Source organism: Cariama cristata, unplaced genomic scaffold (assembly GCF_000690535.1).
Source record: "Cariama cristata isolate BGI_N322 unplaced genomic scaffold, ASM69053v1 scaffold363, whole genome shotgun sequence".
Taxonomy (NCBI): Eukaryota; Metazoa; Chordata; class Aves; order Cariamiformes; family Cariamidae; genus Cariama; species Cariama cristata.
Genome location: NW_009607570.1, coordinates 50,915 through 74,976, shown reverse-complemented (window position 1 = coordinate 74,976; position 24,062 = coordinate 50,915). Strand labels below are relative to the sequence as shown.

The 24,062-nt window shown below is 33.8% G+C and overlaps 1 protein-coding gene across 1 annotated transcript in view; it reads right to left on the bottom strand.

Moving 5' to 3' along the window:
• KIF6 (kinesin family member 6) overlaps positions 1-24,062 on the bottom strand; it is a gene marked incomplete at both ends in the record, with an annotated part of 112,417 nt that overhangs the window by 38,219 nt on the left and 50,136 nt on the right. Inside the window, 3 exons of the mRNA XM_009696759.1 lie at positions 92-197; positions 16,779-16,882; positions 20,882-20,968. Coding sequence (XP_009695061.1) covers positions 92-197; positions 16,779-16,882; positions 20,882-20,968 — 297 coding nt within the window. The remainder of the gene's footprint in view (positions 1-91; positions 198-16,778; positions 16,883-20,881; positions 20,969-24,062) is intronic.

Here is a 24,062-nt window from a genome sequence, read left to right as displayed (position 1 = left end):
TATTGCATTTCTTTTGACACTTTTCAACCATGAATATCTTCAGGTTATTTTCAGTGCCAGCTGCACTTCATTCTGTGTTTAAAAGAAGTACCTTCACATGAATGAAGCAATACTTGATCTTGCGCATGTCAGCACCAACATCCAGAGTGCTATCAGGATCATTATCTTCGAGAAATGTTTCAATTAATTCATCCAACCTGAAAATACACAGCATTTTTAAGTAAAAAAAAAAAATCGCGAACAAGCAGACAACTCTGTAAAGTAATGTGTCAAATACAATACAAGATTTACTAAGCTGACTGATATTAGTAGGCTATTTTCCTTCAAGGTCCATGCAATTGAAATGTACTTTTGTTCCTGATACTAAAACCTGGATGTGATACTAGAGATTCTACAACTCCATATCAGAAGATACTTGCACATGCTAAGGAATAGTTCTAGAACTAAAAGAATCTAAGAAGTAATCTTTTCTTTTTCTCATTTATTTTATAATCTTCTTTTCTTCTGCCATCTCCTAATTGAAAAGATCTAAAGCCTGCCCTCTCAGAAGACTAGATTTTTAGAGGCTTTGGGCATAGAATTTTTTAATATATATGATTATTTGTGCAAAAGAAAAATCTACTTCCTTTTCTATTACAAGAGTCAGTAGATAGCATAGCTTAGCTTTCATACATAAAACTACCTGCTCCAATCACCAAGCAAAACAAACTATCTTTTGACACAGATATTGTAGATTTCTCAACGACTTACTGTGCTGCTTCTGATTAATGAAATGTAGTTAATATTTTATTCTCTTGCAATTTGTTCTTATTTAACAAACATCCGACAACTTCTTCATTAGGGAGGAGCAATTCTTATTTGGGTAATTAAGTTTTCATAAGAAAATCTGGCACATAGAAGCATCCTCTTGCTTTTTCAAAAGCAAATTAAAATATTCAGACTGGAAACCTCCACAGGCATAATATACCATGCCTTGGGCTGGATGTCACAGCTATATGGATAGAGTCAGATTTCCTCTTCTGTGGTCTCACCAGCTCTCCAGGTCTTGCATTCCAGGATGCACGGCAGACCATCCTCAAGAAAAAGGGCAGAGGATTTCCACACCAAAACTACCCCTTAGCCCACTAACTAAGGTACATTTCTGGAGAACAGCAAGTGCAAGTTTAAACTCCATCAAGTGGTTTTAGATTAAAGGTTTCCTGGTTCCTGACAAATGCTATTACCATTAACTCAGTAGGCAAATGGTCGACAATAATGATAGCCATATGCCCTGTAAACCATATATCTATGATTTTAAATGTTTATTTATTTTATTATCCTCAGAAGATGAACTTAGGTTCTGAACCTTATTGAGCCGAGTTATCTACGGTACCTGCATCAAGTGGCCAACTGCCAGAGAAGGGCAGGAGTTCAGAACTCTCTCTGTGCCCAGTGTTTCTTTTGGACTAGTTTTGTTCAGCTTCTCACTTAATATGCAAGCCTTCTGAATGTCACTTAATAGTCCTTTATCCTCTTCAGTTACAGGATTGGGAATTTTGTACTCATTTGATTATCTGAATCACTTTACTGTAACCACATACTAAAATTTTAGGCATTATAATATCACAGTATCCAAAGTTGACCCTCAAGTAGGTGGTTGCCTTGCTTTTGATGACTTCTCTTACTGAGATTCCTCACATTACTATACTCTAGGAACAATTCCCTGCTGGAGGGGGAAACAATGAGATGCACAACGAACAGAGAAAAAATAAATAATTCTTTTCAGGAGATAAATATCTGAAAATCAGGAGCTGTAAGACTGGAATGAAAATTGGAAAACATAAGAGAAAGGTTTGGTTATTTATCTCCTCCAGAGTTCACCATGGCAAAGTGTCAAATTTCAAAACAGGAGAAGAAGGAGAGAAAAGAAGAGAGCAATCCTCAGTTAGTTTCAGATAAACTATGCTTTCTCATCTTCATTATTTCAGTTAAAGAACAAGGGACAAATATGTTGTCTATACCATTCATCATATGTGCAAAATTCACAACTTCTGAATTTATAGAACATCCCCTGAAGTCAATGTGAGCTGTACATGTAGAGGGCTCAAAGGAGAGGATATTTAAAGAGAAATATTAGTTACAGAAGCATTACTGGCATTGACTTTCTTCTTAAGTGAAGAGACTACAAAAATTACTGGATGAAAGAGACCAAAATTTTACTTATTGCCACACGATTTTTTCTGCATGAAGAGTCCAACAGAACAGAGGTTAGTAGTACAAGAGGTTATTCATACTCTCTCTGCAGACACACTAAGCACAATGAGCAGGAGAATTAGTCCTTCAAAAGTGGAGGTAGGCATTTGTGTAAGCACTGGGAAAAGAGAGGCATGTATACTATTAATGAGAATGCGATAGTGATTACACAGACACAGAGAAAGTCAGTATTTGTTACTATTTTAAGCACCCTATTGATTTCAGTGAGTAAGAGGAAACAAGTAAAAAAATATTTTTATAACTAGACTATCTATAGACTGTCTAGACTGACTATATGAAGTAATCTGTAAAAATGGCCTTTAATCTTGAACTATAAATCAGGAATTATTTTAATCCTACTAAGATTACCTGTTTGCCAGGGATTTAGCCATACCCTGATTACCACAGCCCAATTCATTTTTTGTTTCCCAAGGACTACATAGAAGCCAAAACAGATTTGAGCACCAGAAGACTGAGGCAAGTCTGAAATAGCAGAATGTAAATGTGAAGTTACAAACCAATTCAGCCTCTTTGCCAATTCTAGGAAACAGCAGAATCTCCAGTGTATTTTCAGATACATTTAAAAAAATTCATCTTTAAGAATCAGAACAAGAACAGACCAACCTAATCTAAACACTACGGACAAAACCGAAAGAAAAATTAAAAAAAAAGAAAATCAACAACGAAAATCCCCATGAATACCAGCAAAAGAAATCACTGCACCCCTCACTTTTTTTTTAGATTTCCATGTACAAATTACCAAAACTCTTTCTAAAATAAACACGCAGTCTGACAACACTCTGGATATTCTGGGAGTTTTTCCAGTATAGCGAAATATTAAACAAAGGTAAAAAATAAAGGAACAATGTGATACAGATGTAACTTGAAGTTTTTCTTCTTAATGAACAGATCTTATTTAACTGAAACTTTTTTTCCCCTGAAGTGATTTATCAGCTCAAGGATTGTGAAAACAATTGAAACTTTCTCCTGTGAATTTATACAATGGCAAGATTTGCAGTTTTGCAAATGAAAAAAAAAACAATGCTACTTCCAATTCATTTCCAGAGAAGTTCACAGATAAAATCAAGAAGACAATAAAGAATTATAGGAGGAGGAAAAAAGGACAGAAAACAAGAGGAAAAAAGGAATACTGACTGTACGTTTCTTTTTCCTAACATATATTAGACAAGGTAGATCTGCTTACTAGGTGACTTGGAAACAAAGGACAATATAATTCTACAAGATGACTATCCTTTTCCTTCTCATATTTCTGACTCAAACAGTTTATTATATTTATCTCTATAAATATCCATAAAAATAAAATTAAATATATGGAATATATGAAAACTAGAACACAGAATTCTATAAAATAGGGGTGTAAAAGATATAAGAAATTCATATAGGGCATCTACTGTTACAACTCCAACACATTCTTTCTAGTCAAAACATCATGCACAGGCTGTAGCTATCCTCCTATCACAAGAGGTAGAGTGAGAAAACCCTTTTTGTAAGTAAAGGAGAGCCAAAATAGCTTTCGGTTTTCATTCAGTTACCTTCAAGAGATGGATAATACCTTTCTGCTTAGCAATAATATCTTCTGACATAGTCACCTAATCTCTAATCCTTAGCTCTCTACCAGAGGAATGCATTTCAAACAGTTTTCCTCCAACCAAAGACTATTGCAAGAGCACATGTCAGCAAGAATCAAACCAGAAAAACACATAAAATAGTCCAGCACTGAACGAAGTTGGGCCTAGATATTCAAGAGGAACAAGAAACACATAGAGTACAAGAAATTCAGGGAACTCCTTAGCAAGTCTTGCTTTAGTTGCCTACCTAGAGGCATGCGTATGTGGCAAAGCAATATAAAATCATGAGATAAAATAATAATGTCCTTTTTCTTAAGGACTTTTTTCACCTCATTTGTAGTAGAATAACTAAAAAAAACATAGGAAACAAAGTATTTTTGGTCAGTTGTGGCTCAGCCCTGATACCATATACACAGACCTCTCTTAGATAGTCAGTAAGTTCTATTTCCTGGAAAAGTTGCTAACTATAATTTCTTTTCAAAAAGACCTGAGCAATCAATCCTTACATTTACTGATGAGCAGCTTCTGCTGTTATATCAAGGATAATGGTTAATATTTGCATGCCCTCTCAAAACAGAAATTAGGAAATAAAGCTGTCCAAAGAAGGGAGTTTTGAAAATGAACTTGCAAAAGGAATGAGCATACTTGGCACAGAATACATAACATACTTGAAAAATTTCTGAGGTTGCAACTGAGCTTTTCTTCTCCCAAAACATCCCAGGCTGAATGTTAATTTCCACACTACACCTATTGCCAAAAGTCAATGGGAAAATAATTTAGAAAAATCAAAGATGTTCATGTACGTAGGTTCTACAACATGGCTGAGTGTGCCAAGGTAACTCATAAATTAGAGGGGAAGAAAAAAGTCCAACACACTTTTCTTAAAACTTATGATATAAACCAGATAGGAACAAGCAGAAAAAAAATAAATCAACTATGAAACATCCCAAAACCCCCCTTCTATAGTATTCATGAACACTGTTACTTGCAGTATGATTTTTTTTCTTTCTTGACTTTATTTATGAAGACTTGTACTACAGTAGTGCTGGAATTTATTGTTCTTGCACGAAAGATGGACTGCAGAAGAAGTGAGTTCCTGTTTTGGTATTCTATTTCTTTATTATCAACTTACAAAATGAGCTTATTACAAGCCCTTTGTAAGACATCCATCAGTAGCAAAAAGAACAATCCCCCAACTAAAATAAAAATCAAAGATAACCGACCCAAAGACCTAGTAATGAAACAACAACAAAAAGCCTAGTAACAGATACCTCTCATTCACTGGAGCAGAAACCTGAATAAAGAGATAGTCTCTATATTATCATCTGAAGATCAACACCAGGAATTCTATTTCATACTGGAGAGACCCTTATAAAAAATACTTAACCCTCAATCTTCTTACTGTTCAGCTTAGAAAGTCAAAGTGCACTCAGCTTGATGTAAAAAGCAATGATGGAAACTGTTTAATGAACTGAAATTCAATGGAAACCTAATTATGAGGTTAGCTACAAACACAGAATTAAAAATTGCTGAATTGCTTACAAGCCACACTTAATTGCTTCAGTGGAAATATGCAGCATATATCTCTATTTCAGAATTTGATACTCTTTTAATGTAAGATAGTCAATTTAAGTTATTTAAATTTGAAGGGGTTTTGTTATACTGGTCAGTTACATCAGAAAAGGCTACATTAGTCTGAAATAGAAGTACGTAGCCACAAGATACTTGCATGGTAAGTACTAAACTAACATAAAAAACCCCTAAAAGTATATTTTAGAAATGCTAAAATCTCAATTTCTGTGTAGAAACAAATATTAAACCAATAGTCTTTTATTTGTTGTAGTTAACAACATTAGCAAGCCAGCTGCTGCATTCTTCATTACTTTTAGCTTACTAGGGCTCTCAATAATGTTTCCATGTAGAATTTGTGCTAATCAAATACGGAGCATGGATAATCGTAGCTAATTTCACATGACAGGAAAAAAAATTAAAATCAGTGTCAGATGAAGATGTCTCTTCTAACTTCTGGAGATGCAAAATGGTTCCTTTTCTTCCTTTTCTATTCTATGTTGTTAGGTAAAGGACATTACAGACCATTAAATATTTATTATTTAATGTTGTTACAGTAAATGAAGCCTAAAAAGGGGATTTTTCATACATTTCCATTCTGCCTTTTAGGACTGCGAGGTTCTGCCCTAAGAACAGCAGGCCTAACTTACACTAATAAGAGCAAGGATGTACTGAAGGCTACTGCCAGAACCCTGCTGTATAGGGAAGAATAGTTTTCCCAACAGAAATTCCCCTAAGGAGGAAGAATATGAAAGTATCAAACAAAGACTTATTTTCTGTGAAAAACAGCAGTAAACAAAGAATGGGGTTTTCTTTCTCAGTACTCATCAGGAAATAAAAGAAAAACAGAAAACATGAGTAAAAAATTCCACACACACAAAAAATAATTTTCTAAGTCAACGCCAGGGGAACAGTATCATGTCATTTATAAGACTAATTTAAAACTCATTTTGATAGTGGTCTTATACATATTAACGTAGTACAAAAAAAAAAGGTATTACAGTGCTGATCCAAGTGAGTTTGAATCATGATACCAGACTCTGTTCTTATGCTGATTATGGGAAGAAAACTCACAGTGAAAAGAGCCATAAACAGTTGGGATGGAAACGTGTTAAACTAACGGTCATCTTCATCTCTGTTAGTGACTGCGAATCAGTTCCAAATTCCTGGTGTAGCATTCCCCACTTCATAGTTTTTTTGTAAACACACATTGTACTGCAGTTCACAGACAGCTTTTACACTATCAACTTTATTTCTCTCTGTTATTTTCCACCCTTCAGGAATTCTTTTTTAATGAAGCCTGCTTACCATTTAGACCACACATAAATCACAAAAGCTTTCTATCCACGTAACTTTAGATTCCATGCAATTTTTCTGATAGCCCAACTCCAGAATGATTAAATGAGCACTGTGCTACTTCAGTTTTAGCTGTTCATTAAATAAGCCTTCCATCTTTTTAAAAAAAATCCACTTCTGAATCAGTCATATGTTTGCATGAACCAGGATGCAAATTACACAGCTGAAATGCATCAGAAAAGCACTCCTAGCCAACTGAGAGTATGTTTTTAAAGTTTAGAGCTCTCAATAGTATGCAGGATGCATGGTCTCAAAACACAGATTTGGAAGGACTCATTTTGACCTTGCTTTATGTGCCATGATTCATTTCTGGGAGAGCTTGCCTTTTAACCCCTGGTCACTGACACTGTATATTATGTATCAAAATTAAGTTCGCTTAAAGAACAATTAATTTTGTGTGTCAGCTGTGAACTCTGCGACAAACAAAATGGAAATCCAAGTTTATGAAAAATACCCTGCAAACAAAGAAGCTACTGAAACACTTGAGGTAATCAGAGAGGTTGCTTCAATTAAAGAAGTTTGCTTACCTAGACTTTTGTAATAGCTTTCCTATTGGTAACTTATTCCATATAAATTTTTTTCTTTATATAATAATTTTAAAAATTATCTTTGATAATGATGTCTACGTTCTTAAAAAAAATTAACTCCACATCTCCACATATTTTATGAATCTATTTAGCTAAAAATGCATGACAGTTGAAGCAGAATCGCCATTATATTTAATAAAAGCTAACCACGTAAGTTAGCTTCAAGTGTGCATCTGTATGTGAAGATCATGGAGATTCTAAGCAGTAAATTTTATCAATAATGCTGTGGAGGACAGGAGAAAAAAAAGGAAGGTATTTCCAGGCATTGTTGCTACTGGTATGACAAAGAAGATAAAGTACACAGAACACATCTGAGCTTGCCCTGAGAAGAGCTGTAATACATTACTGATGGGTAACAGACATGAGAGCAATTGCCTAACATATAATTGACATCTATAGAGGATAATGCTGTATTCTCTATCCAGAAATAACTGCTTAACTTCTAATTTATCAAAAGTGTCTTAACTCCTGGGTGAACTAATAATAATTAAGGTAGCCAGATAGTGGAAGTGGTTACCTAAGCCTTCGTACAATTCCCTTAGTAGCTATTTGTAAGAATAGTTTGATTAACATAGCCCTAGGCTGCATTCATTGGGTGCAGTCTTAGAGCAGGACAGTAAGAGCAAGAAGTGCTTCAGTGTCTTCTGTTTCTACAGCCTGGAAGATTTTTACACTTTTTTTTTTCACTTTAAATATCTATATAGTGCTCTAACAATTGAAAAAATCTATTACAGGACAATAAAGACAAAGATCCCCTTTCTGCTACCGACTGCAACGAAACAAAGAAGTCTAAACACATACACTTCATACTGAAGTGTTAAGCTGTGTACGTGTGAGGAAGTCGAGCAATAGTAACGTAGCATACTACAAATCTGCTGTGAGGTTCAGTTTCATCCAGTAAACTGAAAATGCATTCTAAGCCAGTCTGTAAATAACGGTGTTGAATTATACTAGCAATTGTGTTTTAAGAAACCAAATTATGAGTGAAACTAAACTAAGTGCTGCAAGTATCAGAACTTGTGCTTTTTTTCCCCCCCTTTTTATGAAAGTTTCTCAAATTAAAGGCTAAGTTCTGAGGCACCGCTTGCTTCTCAGGAGACATTCTCAATGGCACAATCAGTCAGACAGATGGAAACTGAACTGATGCTTCTGTCAGACATTCCTCTAGCTAGCCACTACAAAATAACTGTGAGAAAAAAATAACACCAAACAACAAAAACCCAAACAGTTTTCTTGATGAGGTAAAGTGAAACAGAAGTAGGTCTGCATGAACTTTGATAAAATATGTAAATCTTTATTTTGTCGCAGCCTTCTTCCCAAATTACATATTTTAAATAAAAACCTCAATCAACTTTGGGGGAAGTTTCCTAGTCTTTTAAATTTCTTGTTTTCACAGTAGATTATTCAAAGATAAAGAATAGTCCAGAAATTATCAGACTGTTTCATATAGCCAGGCAACAGAAAATTGAATGAGAACAAGTAAATGTAAACTCTAATACTGATCTTTTAAATCCACGGACATTTCAGTTCCTTTGTTTGTACCTCAACTTGTGCACCCATGAAATAGGCAACTATATCAAGTTATCTAAGAGATTCACAGAATACTAGACTATATGAACTGTGCAGATACCCTAGAAATCATGCACAAGTCCACAATTTTTAATCCAATGACGTTATATATATTGGGACTGATTCTGCAAGGTGTTAACTTAAGCCCCTTAAAAGCCTCAGATAATGAGTTGGGAAGCCTCAGAAATACCATTGGAAATCAGTTGAAAACAAATGCTTCAGATATTCAAAATTTTACCACTGCTGTAATTTGAACCTCTTAGACATGATTTTGGAGCTTTCTATTATATACTAAAGTTTGAAAAAGTTCTCGCCTTTGAGTCGGTATAATGAAGTGAATCCTATGATACTTCCACAAGTAAATTTTATGACCTTTAAATTTTCAAGTCGCTCTTAAGTCAGCATAGGTAGCGATTCTCTTAAATAGTGACAATATAGCTTGTGAGTAACATTTGAATAATGTTACCAATACAGTCATGTTCCTGAAGAGGAAGTCATGATATCTCACAAAACAAAACAAAACATCAAGCAAAATCAAAGAGCAACAGACCTAGTAAAATTTTTAAGTTCTCATATTTGGAAATGTAAAAAGAACAGATGAAAATAGAGAACACAGCAATATGGCCAATGATTTACATGTATGGAGACAAACTGAATCTCATAAATATTGAATGTTGTCTGGTATTTATTGGTCTAATATGAACATATTTGTTAGACCAAATGATCTTTCCTAACTTTCTATTCCCAGTTATCTAATATTTTCAGCAACGGCAAAGTGTTTACAAAATAACTAATAATAGAGCTAAAGCACACTCTTCCCTATTGATAATGAGTAGAAACAAATAGATTTTTGAATACCATGTGCATTTTGTTAATACTATAGGCAACAATTAGGATTAATATGCTGGCTCTTTACATAGCCAATAGGTTGGCATCCAAAGCAATTACCTGAATTCAAGCTGGCATGGAACATTTGGGTTTTTTTTTTTCAGTTGTATCTAGTTCAGTTATTTGAGGGTAAAAATTTTGAAAATAGGGCTTCTAATTTTGTAAAGCAGTCAAACAAACAGTACCATACAGACAGATGAATGATTACCATTAAACACTGCATGGAAGAGAAGCATACACTTCTTATGACAGATATAGTCCTTTTTTTTTTTTTTTTTTTTTTTATTAGATATATGGGCAAAGCCATTTTTGCTGCATCCTTATGTGAGGAAATTCTTCTGAATAAGATGGCTACAATGTGGCAAACAGATGTAGAGAATTTCTACACAGTTGAAAATCATTCACTCCAATGATGAAATGCACACAGATCTAAATCTTTGCATCAGTAAGTCAAGGAGAGATTTGGCATGGACTATAAAAAGACCAAGACTGGTTTATAAAGGGGAAAAAAATGCCTACGCTAATACTACACATGCAATTTTTTTGCACAGAAGAAACATGTCAAGTAGCTTGCCAAGTAGATGATCTTCTTTAACAGCACTTTATAATAACAAACCCAATGCACATACATAAAGAAATGCTACTCACTGCCAGCTAATACGTGTGGCCATAACAGTAGTCATATTCTAATCACTAGAGTATATCTAAAAATAGCAAGACAAAACTAAGCTTTGGTTTATCAAAATTTTAAAAATACAAATATCTCTAAGCAGAAGGTACCCAGAACTTGAAATAAAAAGGAAGAACACAGGACAAGCATAAAAACTACTCAAGGAAGTCAAAAGGACTCATATAGATGAACACTGGGATGTTCCTACAGTATAGAAGAGAGAAGTAGTTTTGAAAAAAATTGTGTAGTAAGTCACTTACAGGTTATTAATTAGATGTAAAAGCTCAGAAGAAAGAGATTTTTAAAAAGTATTTAAAGTGCCAAAAGATCTAAATAGGTATTTCGTGGTACTTTCAGAAGCAACTCAGCTCACCAAGCATTCAACAAATTTCAGTGAGATTGAAAAACCTGCTATGATCAGATAGTTTTGAACATATATATTTGGAAATTGGCTCCAAGATTTTACAAATATTTAAATAATCAAATTCAGCTATGCTATCTTTTCTCCATACACCTCGCTAATACAAATTATACGATATTTCATTATCTTTCTTGAAACCATGTGACATTACATGACTGGTATACTTTTGAACATTAGAAAACAGGACAGAGTACATAGTATCCTTTTTTTTCCTCCCATGGTAAAACGAACTTGCTAATTTTTGAACAGAACTTTAAATTATCTCTCAATAGTTTCAATGTAAAAGGTGATCTGTTTAAATAATATAAGAATATTTTTCTACTTCCAGTGACCTTGAAACAAAATAGCAAGATCAAAGAAAAGTATTTACACTTACTTTAAGCATCCAGCTTATGTACCTGCATTAGGAATCTGAACTTCCTCTGCTATCACTAAAGATTCTATAACACAAGAGAAAAAATGTCCCCTAGAGAAAAACATTGATTTAATAGCATTCTAAATTAGGTATCTAAGCTAGAAGTTAATGTGAGACATTCTAAGACTACTTTATAGTTAAGGTAGCTTCTTTTCTCTTGCATATTGCCTACACAGCTTATGTCAGTCAGTCTGCTAACTTGTACACAAATCCACTGTCTGCAAAGCTGTGTCGACATAAGGCAAGGTAATACGCTTCTATTTCTTCCACCTTGCAACTGAAATTGAACACTGACATCAGCAAATAAGAACATATGCTCTGCTTTGTAAATGAAACCATTTGTTCAACAGCTTAAGTATGAGTAACTGTTAAAGCTCTATATTGTACAACAGTGCAATATTGTTAATACCATGATAGCATACAGATGTCACAATGTTGAAACAGAAAAATGAAAGACAGAAAGAAGTAATGAGAAATCCAGGACCTGAGTAAGATGAACAATATATGACTGTTGAAGTAAAAAATAGAAGTGTCTGTAATAACATATGTATCTGAAAGAAATAAGGTAAAGTTATTAATAAATTAAAGTGCTAAGCCAGTACTTCCGGTCCTGTTCCTAGAGAATTCCAACTGGCAAAGGCTCTGGAAGTGTGGGTGCTCTGGAACACAGGACCTTGATTTGAAATCCTGGCTTTCTGGGCACACATTGTAAATTGCTAGTGAGCTCATTTATAACAAAAAAAAAAAAAATCCCAAAAGATTCAAACAAAAAGGACTCTCCCTTTTACTTTTGGCATGCTTCTCACAAAAAAAGCCCCAACCATTTGAAGGTCATTTAATTCTATTCTAAAACATAATACAGAAGCCTGTGAGAGTACAATTTCCTTCTATTTGAGATGTATGATGCTATTTTCTGTATTTTAAAAAAACAGTCCAAAGTGTTCCATTTTTTTTTTTTCCTTCCCTAAACAAGAAACTAATTCTCCAGCTCAAAGAACTATTTAGAGATCAGCCCTTTACAGCTGAGGAAGTAGATGGTAAGATCCAAAGCAAGCAATTCAGATTTTGGAAGCATTTTATGAACTACATTGTGAACCACTTATGCAGTCTAGCTGAATTTTTTTATGCTGTGCTTTTTAAATAAACAAAATGAGAGCAGCAGAATTCATGTATGTTTAATATTTATGAGAATAAAATAGTAAAATAAAAAAATATGACATAGCAATGTAAATGCTTACCATTTAAAACAGAATTCTGAAGTAAGAATTCCAGACAGCTGTAATTTTATTTACAGGACTGATAAATTCTGTTGTATTATAATTTAGCATTCACAAGAAAAGTCAAGAGCATTTGTTTTCCATTTTGTTTTAAACTTGGTGAATGACAATGTAACATTGTAGTGGTTATGAGGAAAGTCTATTTGACAGATGTTTTTCCTTCCATTAAAGCAATAGTAATAGTAAAAAAAAATAAATTCCCAAAGACACTTCTTTGATTTAAGTGAGAAAAAAACAATGAAGAATGGACTGTAGCTTATTCACATACTAACTTCAAACATCTAGCAATTTTAACTGCATTGAGTAGCCCACTGATTTCATTTGGAATGCCCTGAAAGTAAACAAGTGGTATGAAGCTCATTATTGTAAGAAATGTTTGGCATTTCTTGACTTAGTAAGTCAAGAAACATACAAAATATTATTTTAACATAAAACTAATATTTATTTCCAGGGCAAACACTAACGCTTATTTCCTGCAACATACATAGAGAGCAAAAAAATTATGCATTACCATAACCATTTTATTAGACTAAAAAAGTATTATTGGACCTACACACGTACCACTGGACCCAGTTTCATTTTGGCATCCATCTTCCACTGAAAAGTGCCCGAGATAAAGACTTGTGCAGAGACAACAAAATAAATATGTACTTAGTGTGTGGAGTTTTTCATTGACATGTTTTGTACCTTTGATCATCTGTGTTTAGAATCAAAGAATAAATTAAAAAAAGGTACAGAATGCTTTAACAGATTAATTTTGCTCTGACCTCCCTTGAAATATATATGATGAATCAGAATAAGAATTAAAACACATCCATTTTTTGTGAGACTATATTTAGTAACACTTCTCCTTACTAGTTAATTACCTTCTTTGTAATAAAATTAACCACAGTAAGGCTTTTGTTAAAGTTTAAGATTTTCAAAAAGTACTATGCAAACTTGGATCATTTTTATATATATATATATACACACACATATATATACATATTGAGATACAGTTTATTTAAGTTTAAACAGGAGATATCCTAACTAAGCAGAAATGTCTAAATAGTATTCGAAATCCGTAATGACTCTAATGATAATTTCCTCTCTGGCATATTAAAAAAGCATCAGTCAAAAAAATAAAAAGATTATTCTGTCTGAAATTCCCTACAGTACCACTCCCCTAAGAACCATTCTTAGGTGACGACTCCAAATATAGTGCAATGCAGTATGTTGCATTATCATCTGTACCATGTTTCTTTTCCTCTTCTGTCTGTCATAACAATCTGATCCATACGTCTCCTGTTAATTAATATTATTTAGCTTTCATTAGAGATACAAAACTAGATGCAAACCACAACATAGACATTTTCCTTCAACAGTAAATCATGATTTTATCAGGCATCATCCAGGCCAATACTTCTGCTTGTCCTACTCACTTGTATATTTATTCTTTAATGTGAACAAACTCTCCAGATAATGAGTAGCTCCCAACTCAGATGGCCAGTCTCAATAAACAGAACTGTCATAAAGATTTGCTATGTTAGGCATTGATAGACTCTAACTGGAGACAGAACACTTAGATGCTATCTGTTGATTTTCATAAATGCTCATGACATTCATGGACAAGAGGCTCAGACAGATGTAAACCAACATGGTCACAAATATTATTGCCATAAAAAAGTGAGCTCAAAATGTATACGTGTTCAACATCACAGAAAGATAATTTCATTGAAGTAGTGGCTTTTTATACTATCATTTCATTATACTTTCTTCCAGGTGTTTAGTTCACATCAGTTGTTTATCTGTGAATCCTCTGCTTGCAAGAACACGTACAAATGCAAAACTCATAAATCCTCACATTTGATATTTCCCCTCACTTGAACTATTTTAAAAGAGATTGACTTCTCTCTCTACATTCCATTCAACTACAGCATACAGTATTAATAAGCCAGTCTAACTCATGTACAGGACAGTTATTCTCTAGCAGTATCTTCTGCTCTCTGCTTGAAACTACGCTACCCATAAAAAAATCTGTACATCCAATTATTTTTTCCACTTTCAGTCTATGTTAAAAATAATGATCTTTGAATAGGGCCATTATATGGCATTTATAACTGACAAGGTTAATTGTTTGAGGTCCTTCTTGTTTATTATTGATCCTCAGGAAAAGTATTGTATCTCAGTCAGTAGTGCTTAAGTTTTGGTCTATATTTTAATTGCAGAGCGTTTGTTCCAAGAAAGAACTTATTTCTGAAACAGTGAATACACATGCTACATGAGCCTGAGTAAACATAAATAAATGATAAATTTAAAAAAATTAAATTTTGTGTTGTCCTAATATAGCTGAAGTCCTTGCAAGTTATTTTTCCTTGTGTGTCTTATTACTGGTAGAAACTCATTAAAGTCTACTCCTTGCTTCTTTCTGGAGGAATGGGATGCAAAATTCCTTGCTATGATCTCAGAAGAAACCTTTTCTGATAATATGTAATGCACTATATATTGTGCTATACAGATGAAAAGGAAAAACATACAACTGATACACTTTCCAGTCACACATTTCCGAAACAAGGCCTCACAGATGTTCAATATAGTGCAACAGTCTGAAGATCGTATGTCCCTACTTTTCCTTTGCATATTCATACTAAAAACTTTAATCAACTGCAAACCCATTCTCATTTATAAGACTGCCATTTTCATGACAAAGTTAGGTAGGAAATCTTAGGAAGTAAGATTGATGACCGTGGCCTAAAAAACCAAAATGATTTCCAAAAACAGAGTTTCCCTATACAAACTAAATAGCAAAGAAGACTACAGTGGAAAATTCATGTGACAGATTTTTACAATTATGTTAGGAAAATACATCTTTAAATGAATCTTAGAGTATTTAAGTATATCTGAATAAACTCACTGAGAGTCATTCATCTTCTGAAGGACTAGTTCTGTCAGGGTGAAAAGAAACTAGCTAATAAGGGTATTTAATTTTGCATGTAAAAAAAAAGAAAGATACTTCTCTGATCTTGTTGTTTCTTTAATTTTCTGTCTATGGCTTGATTTTGTCACATCCAGTGCTACCTGTAACGTTCTTGGTGCATTTGACTCCCATACATTTGCGTAGAATGACAGATAAATATTAACCCAATAGGAACTGAGGGGACATTTCTGGTTAGAAGATTATTCCGGTAACTGCCTATGTTGAAAATGACTCAGATTAACAGCGCAAAAGAAATATATACATAATGCTATCCAGCTCTCATCCTTGATACAGATGTCATATAGTTTCTGAATCAAAATGAAACAAAACAAACAAAACCAAGAATAATGACAACAATCTACATGAGAAACTCAAGGTTCGAGGTAGCTGCTTGTCCTCATGTCTCCAGAATCTCCTGGGTGTCAGGGGAAATTGTTAGCACTGGTAGTTTTCTTCTGGACCAGTTCCAAAAGAAATTAAAATAAGACTAAAAATTTGCACAGCTTCAACTTAGTTACCATTAATATACTAACCAAACAAAATCTCTAGGCAGCTACTACTTTCCTTATACAGATGAGGCATGGAGATTAAATAGTTCCATCCCACAGAATCAATTAATTTTTCAAACCTGAGAATTGAATTTAGTTATTGTGAACATTTAGACCTAAGTAAATATTCCTACATTATACATAGAAAGTTCTTACATGCTGCACTGATCTGTTACAAAAAGCTGTAAGATGTTACAACACTTATGTGAATTAATCATGCATTTTCAAAGCATGCTCAGGAAAAAAACTGAATATTTGGCTTTTAAGACATTGATTAATCGTGTATCAGAAGTGCAAGATTTCTCTTGGCCTATGTCAAACTAACACTGCAGCAGGAGACTTCTCGGCACAAAGAATATTCCTTGAGTTCTACTCAGATCATATCTCCAGTTTTGAGAGAGGCTGTTTTTTTATTCTGCACTATTATACAACTTTTCTTTTTGCCTGGCATCTGACAGGCATTCCCATCCTTTGCGTTTACTTTACTTCACTTCCTCAAAGCTGAGGCTGCAAAAACACAGCCAGCAGCCTCATAGAGCTTTCATGGAAAACTGCCATTCTAACCTGGCATCTAACTTCACTTTATTATTCACTCACTGAAGTTTAAAACACTGAGATAAATTTAAATATTTATGCCAACAAAGAAACTGATTAAAAGTATCACCACAAAAGAAGAAAATGAAAACAATGTAAGCCATTACTGAAGTAGCTCTTCTTGTGAAAGCTCTGATGTTCTTTGCTTGCAAGTCACCAGTGCCAGTTCATCCTTCAACTCCTGGATCTCCTTTTTCAGTTGGACAATCACCTACAAACAGAAAGGCATAAACCAGGCATTACCTACAAAGTAATAGCTAGTTTATGATCTTTGCATTAGAAGACTGAGTTTAGGGAAATATACTTTGGTTTTCTCTTTTTTTAAACCACATCTCTTTTTTAAAAACAATTCAAATGCCTTAAATACACCAAGCACTTTTTTTTCCTTTTCCATTTATAGAAACAAGAAAAGTCTTCCAAACTCAGTAAATTCTATGTGTTAGAAGACATGGCTGTACAGAAAGTTCAAAAGATTATTTGCAAAAGAGAAAATAATTTGCCATAGGAATAAAAAGAGCTTTCTGATTCATTAGTTTTACCTGTTAGTAATGAAAACACATTAAAAATAGAACTGAGATCTTCATTAGAGAAAGGACAACTACACACCAAAAGTGATTATTTTTTTTAACCTTCCCTTTAGAAATAGAAATCCCAAACCAATATCTTAGTATTTTAATCTTAACTTTACTTCTTTTCCAGTCTTATTAGAATTATAGCATACTATAATTGTAGGATGTATCAGTTGCTAACAACAAACAAATAGTATAAATCAACATAATGAAATTAAATTGCATTAATGGATATTAATGATTGAGAAAGTGACTTGGAGAACTGTACTAGATTTTAAAATTCTAATAGCTCACTATTGGAGCCTGCACTTTTGGAAAAAATGTCTGTATAAAGCCATATTCTACAAATAATTAGCCTCTCAAGGCCAAATTCTACAAAGCAGGGATAATATGCAAACCCCTAAGTCTGAAACATGAATGAGCAAGTTCTTGGATACTTTATGATAGATCATTTTAAAGATGCATCACCTTATAATGCCTCAAATATATCAGGATTCCAATGATATTTTTAGATCGCTATGAGTACAGTGATTTCATGTGCAAAACAAGTTTCCAAGAGAAGAATGTTTTCAAGGAAATACTAATCATTCTTGATTGCATGCACTTTCTAGAAATAAGATTATTGAAATTGATAACACATTTTCACTGGATGTTAAAACTCCTTCAAACATTTGTATTTCTTTTAATGTTTAAATTTAACCCTCACTTCCTAAACTTTGAATGAGTATTTTTACGTTAAAAATCAAAATATTCTAAACATACATATGATTATTTCTTTTTACTCTAAACTTACTGGCAACACATTTGTTACTATAAAGTATGAAAGGCTAACTTGCAATATTTTATTTAAGAATCTATTAAGGTGGTGAACTGTTAATTACAGATGTTGCAAGAGTGCTTCAAGAATATTGCAGACCAAACATTTTAACCTGATTTTAGGTTGCCTCACTTTGGTACCACACTCTGATGTAGTCTGTGCCAATTATTGAGTCAAGAAAATAAAATTTGGGGCTGGAGTATAAAATGGCAGAGAGCCGAACTGGTAGTACCATCCCTGTTCAATATTCAAATATGTTAGCATGGTTAACCTCAATCTGACAACAACGAAAATACCATTTTCAGGATATGGATAAAAGATTGATTTTCAAGTATTATTAAGACAAACAAAAATCAACAGAAGCATAATATTTTAATTTCTGTTTTTAAATGAATACCAGAGGAGATTAGATTTAATTCAGGCTCAACAGTCTGGTTTTCAGATTAAATTAAATCCTTTGTTCATGAGTGACAGAGGTTCAAAGCTGAGTCGCTTAAGAAGTATAACAGGTACAAGTTCATCTTTTTAGTAAGATATACAGTCAGGAAATCTCCATTATGAACAATAAAGTTTACACAACAGTCAGACTTAACTCAGATCTATCAAGAGGTATTATGCACTCTCTTTATAAAGCATGCATTCAACTTACAGATGATAAATACTCCAAATAAATTTTACAAAAAAAATCGTAAGTCCAGCACTTCACTGAATAACCAGGTTGCACCCTGGGAATATACTTTAGGTAGTTAAGATGGGCAACAAATTCCATAACGAGCACAGAGCCATATGGTCTAGATACCTGTGCTCCCCAGCCTTTTCCACAAGAGGGGATGGTTTTCTAACTCTCATGAGTCTACTTTTGCTTTACTTGCTAAATGATCCTGCAGAGCAAGACATACCAAACTCGTGGAGTATAGCTCCACAGGATGTAGTAAATGTTCAGGAGCCTGCATGTGTTCCACCTCAATCAAAGGCTTCTGTGGCCATGGAAGAAATGTTTTGCATGATTTGCTAATATAAAGCCTACATAAGAAAGGAAAAAAAAGGACGGACAGACAGATAGAAATAAAGTTGTTCAGAGCCTATTGGGTTTATTTTTTGGCCATTGTTTTTTGTGCTTTTTGTTTTGGTTTGGTTTGGGTTTTTTTGGTGATGCTGTTTTTGTTAGAAATTGTTTGGAAAGAAAAAATAAATAAAATAATAAAAAATAAAATCAATACAAAATCTGACAAGAATCTCCTATTCCCTTTGAACTTCAAGGACAAGAGAAAATAAAAGCACAATCATTAACAGTAACTGAAATATGTTAATTACCATCAAGTAACAAATAATCAACCACCTAATCCTCAAATTTGTAGATAACAAATGCTTATGTTATACAATTTAGCAGTCTAGCATTCAAAGGGAAAGCATTTCCTAGTGAGTTCAGAATGTCATATGAGAATAAAATACATAAAACTTGTAATTACAAATTAGTAATAAGAAATTTAGAAATATAGTAATATAGTAATAATTTTGCCCATTAAAAAGAATGACAATGCAATAAGTATATAATAAAAACAGACAGAACCATTGAAATTAGAATATTTCATTCAGATTTTATAATCTTTAGAGGTGAAAAGCTCAAATTAATACATTACTAAAAACTATGTTTTAAGTATTATCTGTTTATATATAAACAGAATAATATAATAGCTTAACCTGCACTTATTTTTCATCTGACATCTCTGTCACAGAGACAGAGTATGCTGAAATACATCCATAGTTATTTCTTCATTTTATCCGTAAATGCAGCTTTACCAGTGTAACCTCAATCAAACATTTCCCATATCAGAAAGCATCTTTGATATACAGCTTGCAACCCAGCTGATCCAGTAGCTATCATTATCTGCAATACTATGTTGAATTATTATTTACAAAGGAAATATATTTTTGAGGTAATGCAGAAAATGACATTAAATAAACTAACAAAAGCCTCAATATAGTAGAGGTTATCATTACAGAGCACATCTTCAAACAAATCTGATATGTAACAAGCTAGAGGCGTATAAAAAAATCTTTCAAAGGAAAGACTAATCAAATACTAAAAAGAAAAGAAAAGTAGATTTTTGTTATGCACATTAAAGGAAGAAAATTGTTTTCTTTATGTGTCAATGCTTTTGTACTTTACCAATGTGGATTATTACCTCTATCCTTCTCTGAACTTCCTAAATCCCCAATCCATTCTGCAGAGCTCCTCTGCTGCTCTTTAGCATGTAAACACCAGCCTAATGCTTTAGTGTGGAAATTCTATTTCTACATCTCATTTAATTGTCTTCCTTTTTTCCTAACGGTAACTTTACAGAGTTCTTTCTTCCTAGCTAAAATGTTCCTTGGGCCAATCTCAAGGAAGGACTGTGTCTGTATGTTTCTTAGCTTAATATATGAACTGTTTCAGTGCAGCAGCATGGCTTCATCAAGTGACTACTAACCTTAGTAGATTTTTTAAGAGTTTTAGGGACATTCAATTATCTGTGACTATGATTTAGAAACTAACACCCTAAAAGAAGCAACACAAAGACAATAATGAATGTGACCATTGCTTCTCAGATGCCTTAAGAGTAGAGAAAGCCTTTAGAGGTTTTATAAAGGTCCATTTAATTATAATTATGTCCAAAAAAAACCCCAAACCAGTAGTTATTTTATAGAAAAAATTGGAACTTGCATCTAAAAACAATTTAATGGGATGATTCAGTATAAAATCCTCAACATCCATTTGACAGCTATTGATTAATAAAACTTAAAACAAGCAATCTCCTTCCCCCTGCCCCCAGACAACTCTCACCAATCTGGGGTCAATTTCTTCATTAAGAACTGCTTCATTCTTAATAAGAGCCACTCGCTGTGCAAATCTGCAGGTTGATATAGATTCCTGGAAGAAAAAAAAGAAGAGAAAAAAGAAAAATTCCAGTTAGCTTTGCACCAGGTAAGTAGAACAGGCTCCAAATTATGTCATCAAACTAAGTTTCTATTTTTTGTATATTTTACAGAAATGATCTATCATTTCATAGTCCAAACCAGCAATATTCAAGGGAAATTAGGTTAGCGTATTAATGACAGTAACATATAAAACAGTCAAATCATAGTACATATTTTATTGACCCAGTCAATCCCCTGATCAACTGTGCTTCGAATGAGTCCCCAGCTGGCACTAAAGGATAAGAAAGCCATACCACTCAGAAGGTAAAAACTTTTGAATTATGAGAGAAAGAAAATTAACTAAACCCAATTTTTTGGTGAAAATGGGACTAGTGAAGTGCATGTAAATGAAGCTGGGAAAAAGAGATGAAGGGAAGAAGAATGGAAATCCAGGACAAATGAGAAACAACCTGGGAGATTTGGAACTGGGATGCATACAGGAGAGCTATGATATCAGATAAAAAATTTTCACATGAGATAAGATGGGGTGCAGGAGGAAAGGAAAGCAGAGAAAAAAAATATATGACTGAGTTTGTGGACGAAACTCTGTGACAACAAATCCATATTCCCATCTAGGGCACAGAATGAAATCGAGGATCCCGAAGTATTGTTCTCTCCTTTGAGATCAGCTGATACTTACATGCCAGGCCCTGCTAGAGAACTTATCTGCCTACTGAATAAAAAGCCAGCAATTGTTCTTAGCTTAGAGAATACAACATCATTCAGTAGTCTTAGAAGTTCCAATGATGTTTGATAAACTGTATGATAAAATTTTCTGACGTGTGCCAGTCTGCATTTAAAATGTAAGAATTTACACATAACCCCTACATTACTACTACATTACAACTTTACTACTGTCACAGACTTGTATTTCAGATTCAAAGTAATCCTGCAGTTTTCAGTCCTCCAACATATGAAAATGCCAGTTTAAATATATGATCATATATTCTTTTTTCCACAGGACTTCTGTCTCTTTCAGTGCTTGGAGGGGTGGTATCTGAATTAGGATTACATGATGAAAGATACTAGTGTTTACTGCCAAAAACATAATATATACACACAGAATTAAAGAGTTTTCAAGGAAAGGAAAGGAAAGGAAGGCCTTACAATTACGAGATGCACACAGTCTTAGCTGGACTCTGTGTTTGCCTCTGCTATACAGTTCCCATGCTATGACGATCAGCTAATGTGATTTTAATTAAGTTATATACACATATTAAGTACAATTATATGTACAGTACTCATACATACATTTCCACCAGCTTCTTTGCCCTGTTCAGTGTGAAGCGTATGTTGAATTAATGAGTAGCTAATCAATTCAGTCTTCAATGTTGAATATGTAAGCTTAAGACCTATTTATTCTATGCCATCAAAATGGTAATGAAAGCTGACAGCTACTAATTTCCTAATCATTTTTTCTGCCATGCTTATCGTTACAGTACCCGAGGGCTTCACAAAAATTAATCAATTAATCCTCTAGGTATTGCTTTGCTGCAAATGTGTGAAACGACTACACTTAACAGAAGGGAAACTGAGGTCAAAAGTACAAAAAAAATGATATTTGATTATTATAATTATATGATCTTCTGTTCAAAACAGCTTCCATTCAACTTCAGTTACAGCTATAATAGTATATCTACACATCAGAATCAACATCTTCTTTCAAGCACTCCACAAAACTAGCACAAAATATGTGATGTAGGTGATGTGAGAAGTTGTACACAAACTTTTTGGTAGAAGTAGGAATATAATCTAGTTCTCTAGAAAAATATTCTATTTGTCATCTTCATGAGAGCACCCTTTCTTACTTTGAATTCTCTGCTTCATTGCTTTCATTGCAAGAGACAAAGCTAGGTCCTTAAGAAAGTTGCTTTTATTACACAACCTCAGTTCATACTGGGGGTAATTCTGTCTTGTGCTTTCTTTGTGAATGAAATGTATATCCAATGGAAAAAAATCAAACAAACAAGCAAACCAAACATAACTATGCATAATGACTCACAGATCTTCAAGTTAAAATTATGCAGCTAACCTAATTCTGACATTTTCTAATGTTTAGTAATTGACTTAATATCTGTCCTAATACTACTCGCACGTATCAGATTCTGGGGAGCCGGGTAGGGATTTTTTTTAATTATTTTTGGAAGGACTGAAGAAGATTTGTTGAGTAGATGGTATGTGTTAAAGCAAGAACATGAAATTTGTCAGTAGTCTACTCCAGATAATTGCTTGGGTTAAATATTCCCAAAGTAGAAATTTAGATCACAACTTGAGATACAGACACCTGATGAATGGATATACGAAATGGTGCCTATTCCACACAGTCTGAAAAAAAAAATTCATTAACAAACTTACCCAGTTGCATTTGTAACCAGACATCATGCTTGCATAATTCACATTTGCAAGTCTGAATAATCTGTTTTAATTTAACAGCAAAGTCAATTTTCTAAAGAAAAAAAAAAGGTCTACAGCTAGATAAAGTATGGTTTCTGCATAACACTTTCCACTGTATTTCAGAAAACAGTCTTAGGCTTAATATTTTTTTTTCTTGTTTATTCACATTAGAATGCTTTGATGTTATGGAATTTCAGGAAATAAAGAGGTTATAAATGGCTTTGAGCAGGGTTCTATGTATTCACACTGCAACTTATTTTAGAATAGAATAAACTAGAACAGACTATTTCAGTTGGAAGGAACCTACAATGATCATCTAGTCCAAGTGCCTGACCAATTCAGGGCTGACCAAAAGTTAAAGCATTTTATTAAGAGCATTGTCTGAATACCTCCTAAGCACTGACAGGCTTGGGGCATTGACCACCTCTCTAGGAAGTCTGTTCCTAGTTCTTTACTGTTCTCAGTAAAGAAATGCTTCCTAATGTCTAAACCTCTCCTGGCGCAGCTTTGAACCATTCTCAGACATCCTATCACTGGGTACCAGGGAGAAGAGCTCAGCACCTCCCTCTCCACTTCTCCTCCTCAGGGGGCTGCAGAGAGCAATGAGGTTGCCCCTCAGCCTCCTGTTCTCCAAACTAGACAAGTCCGAAGTC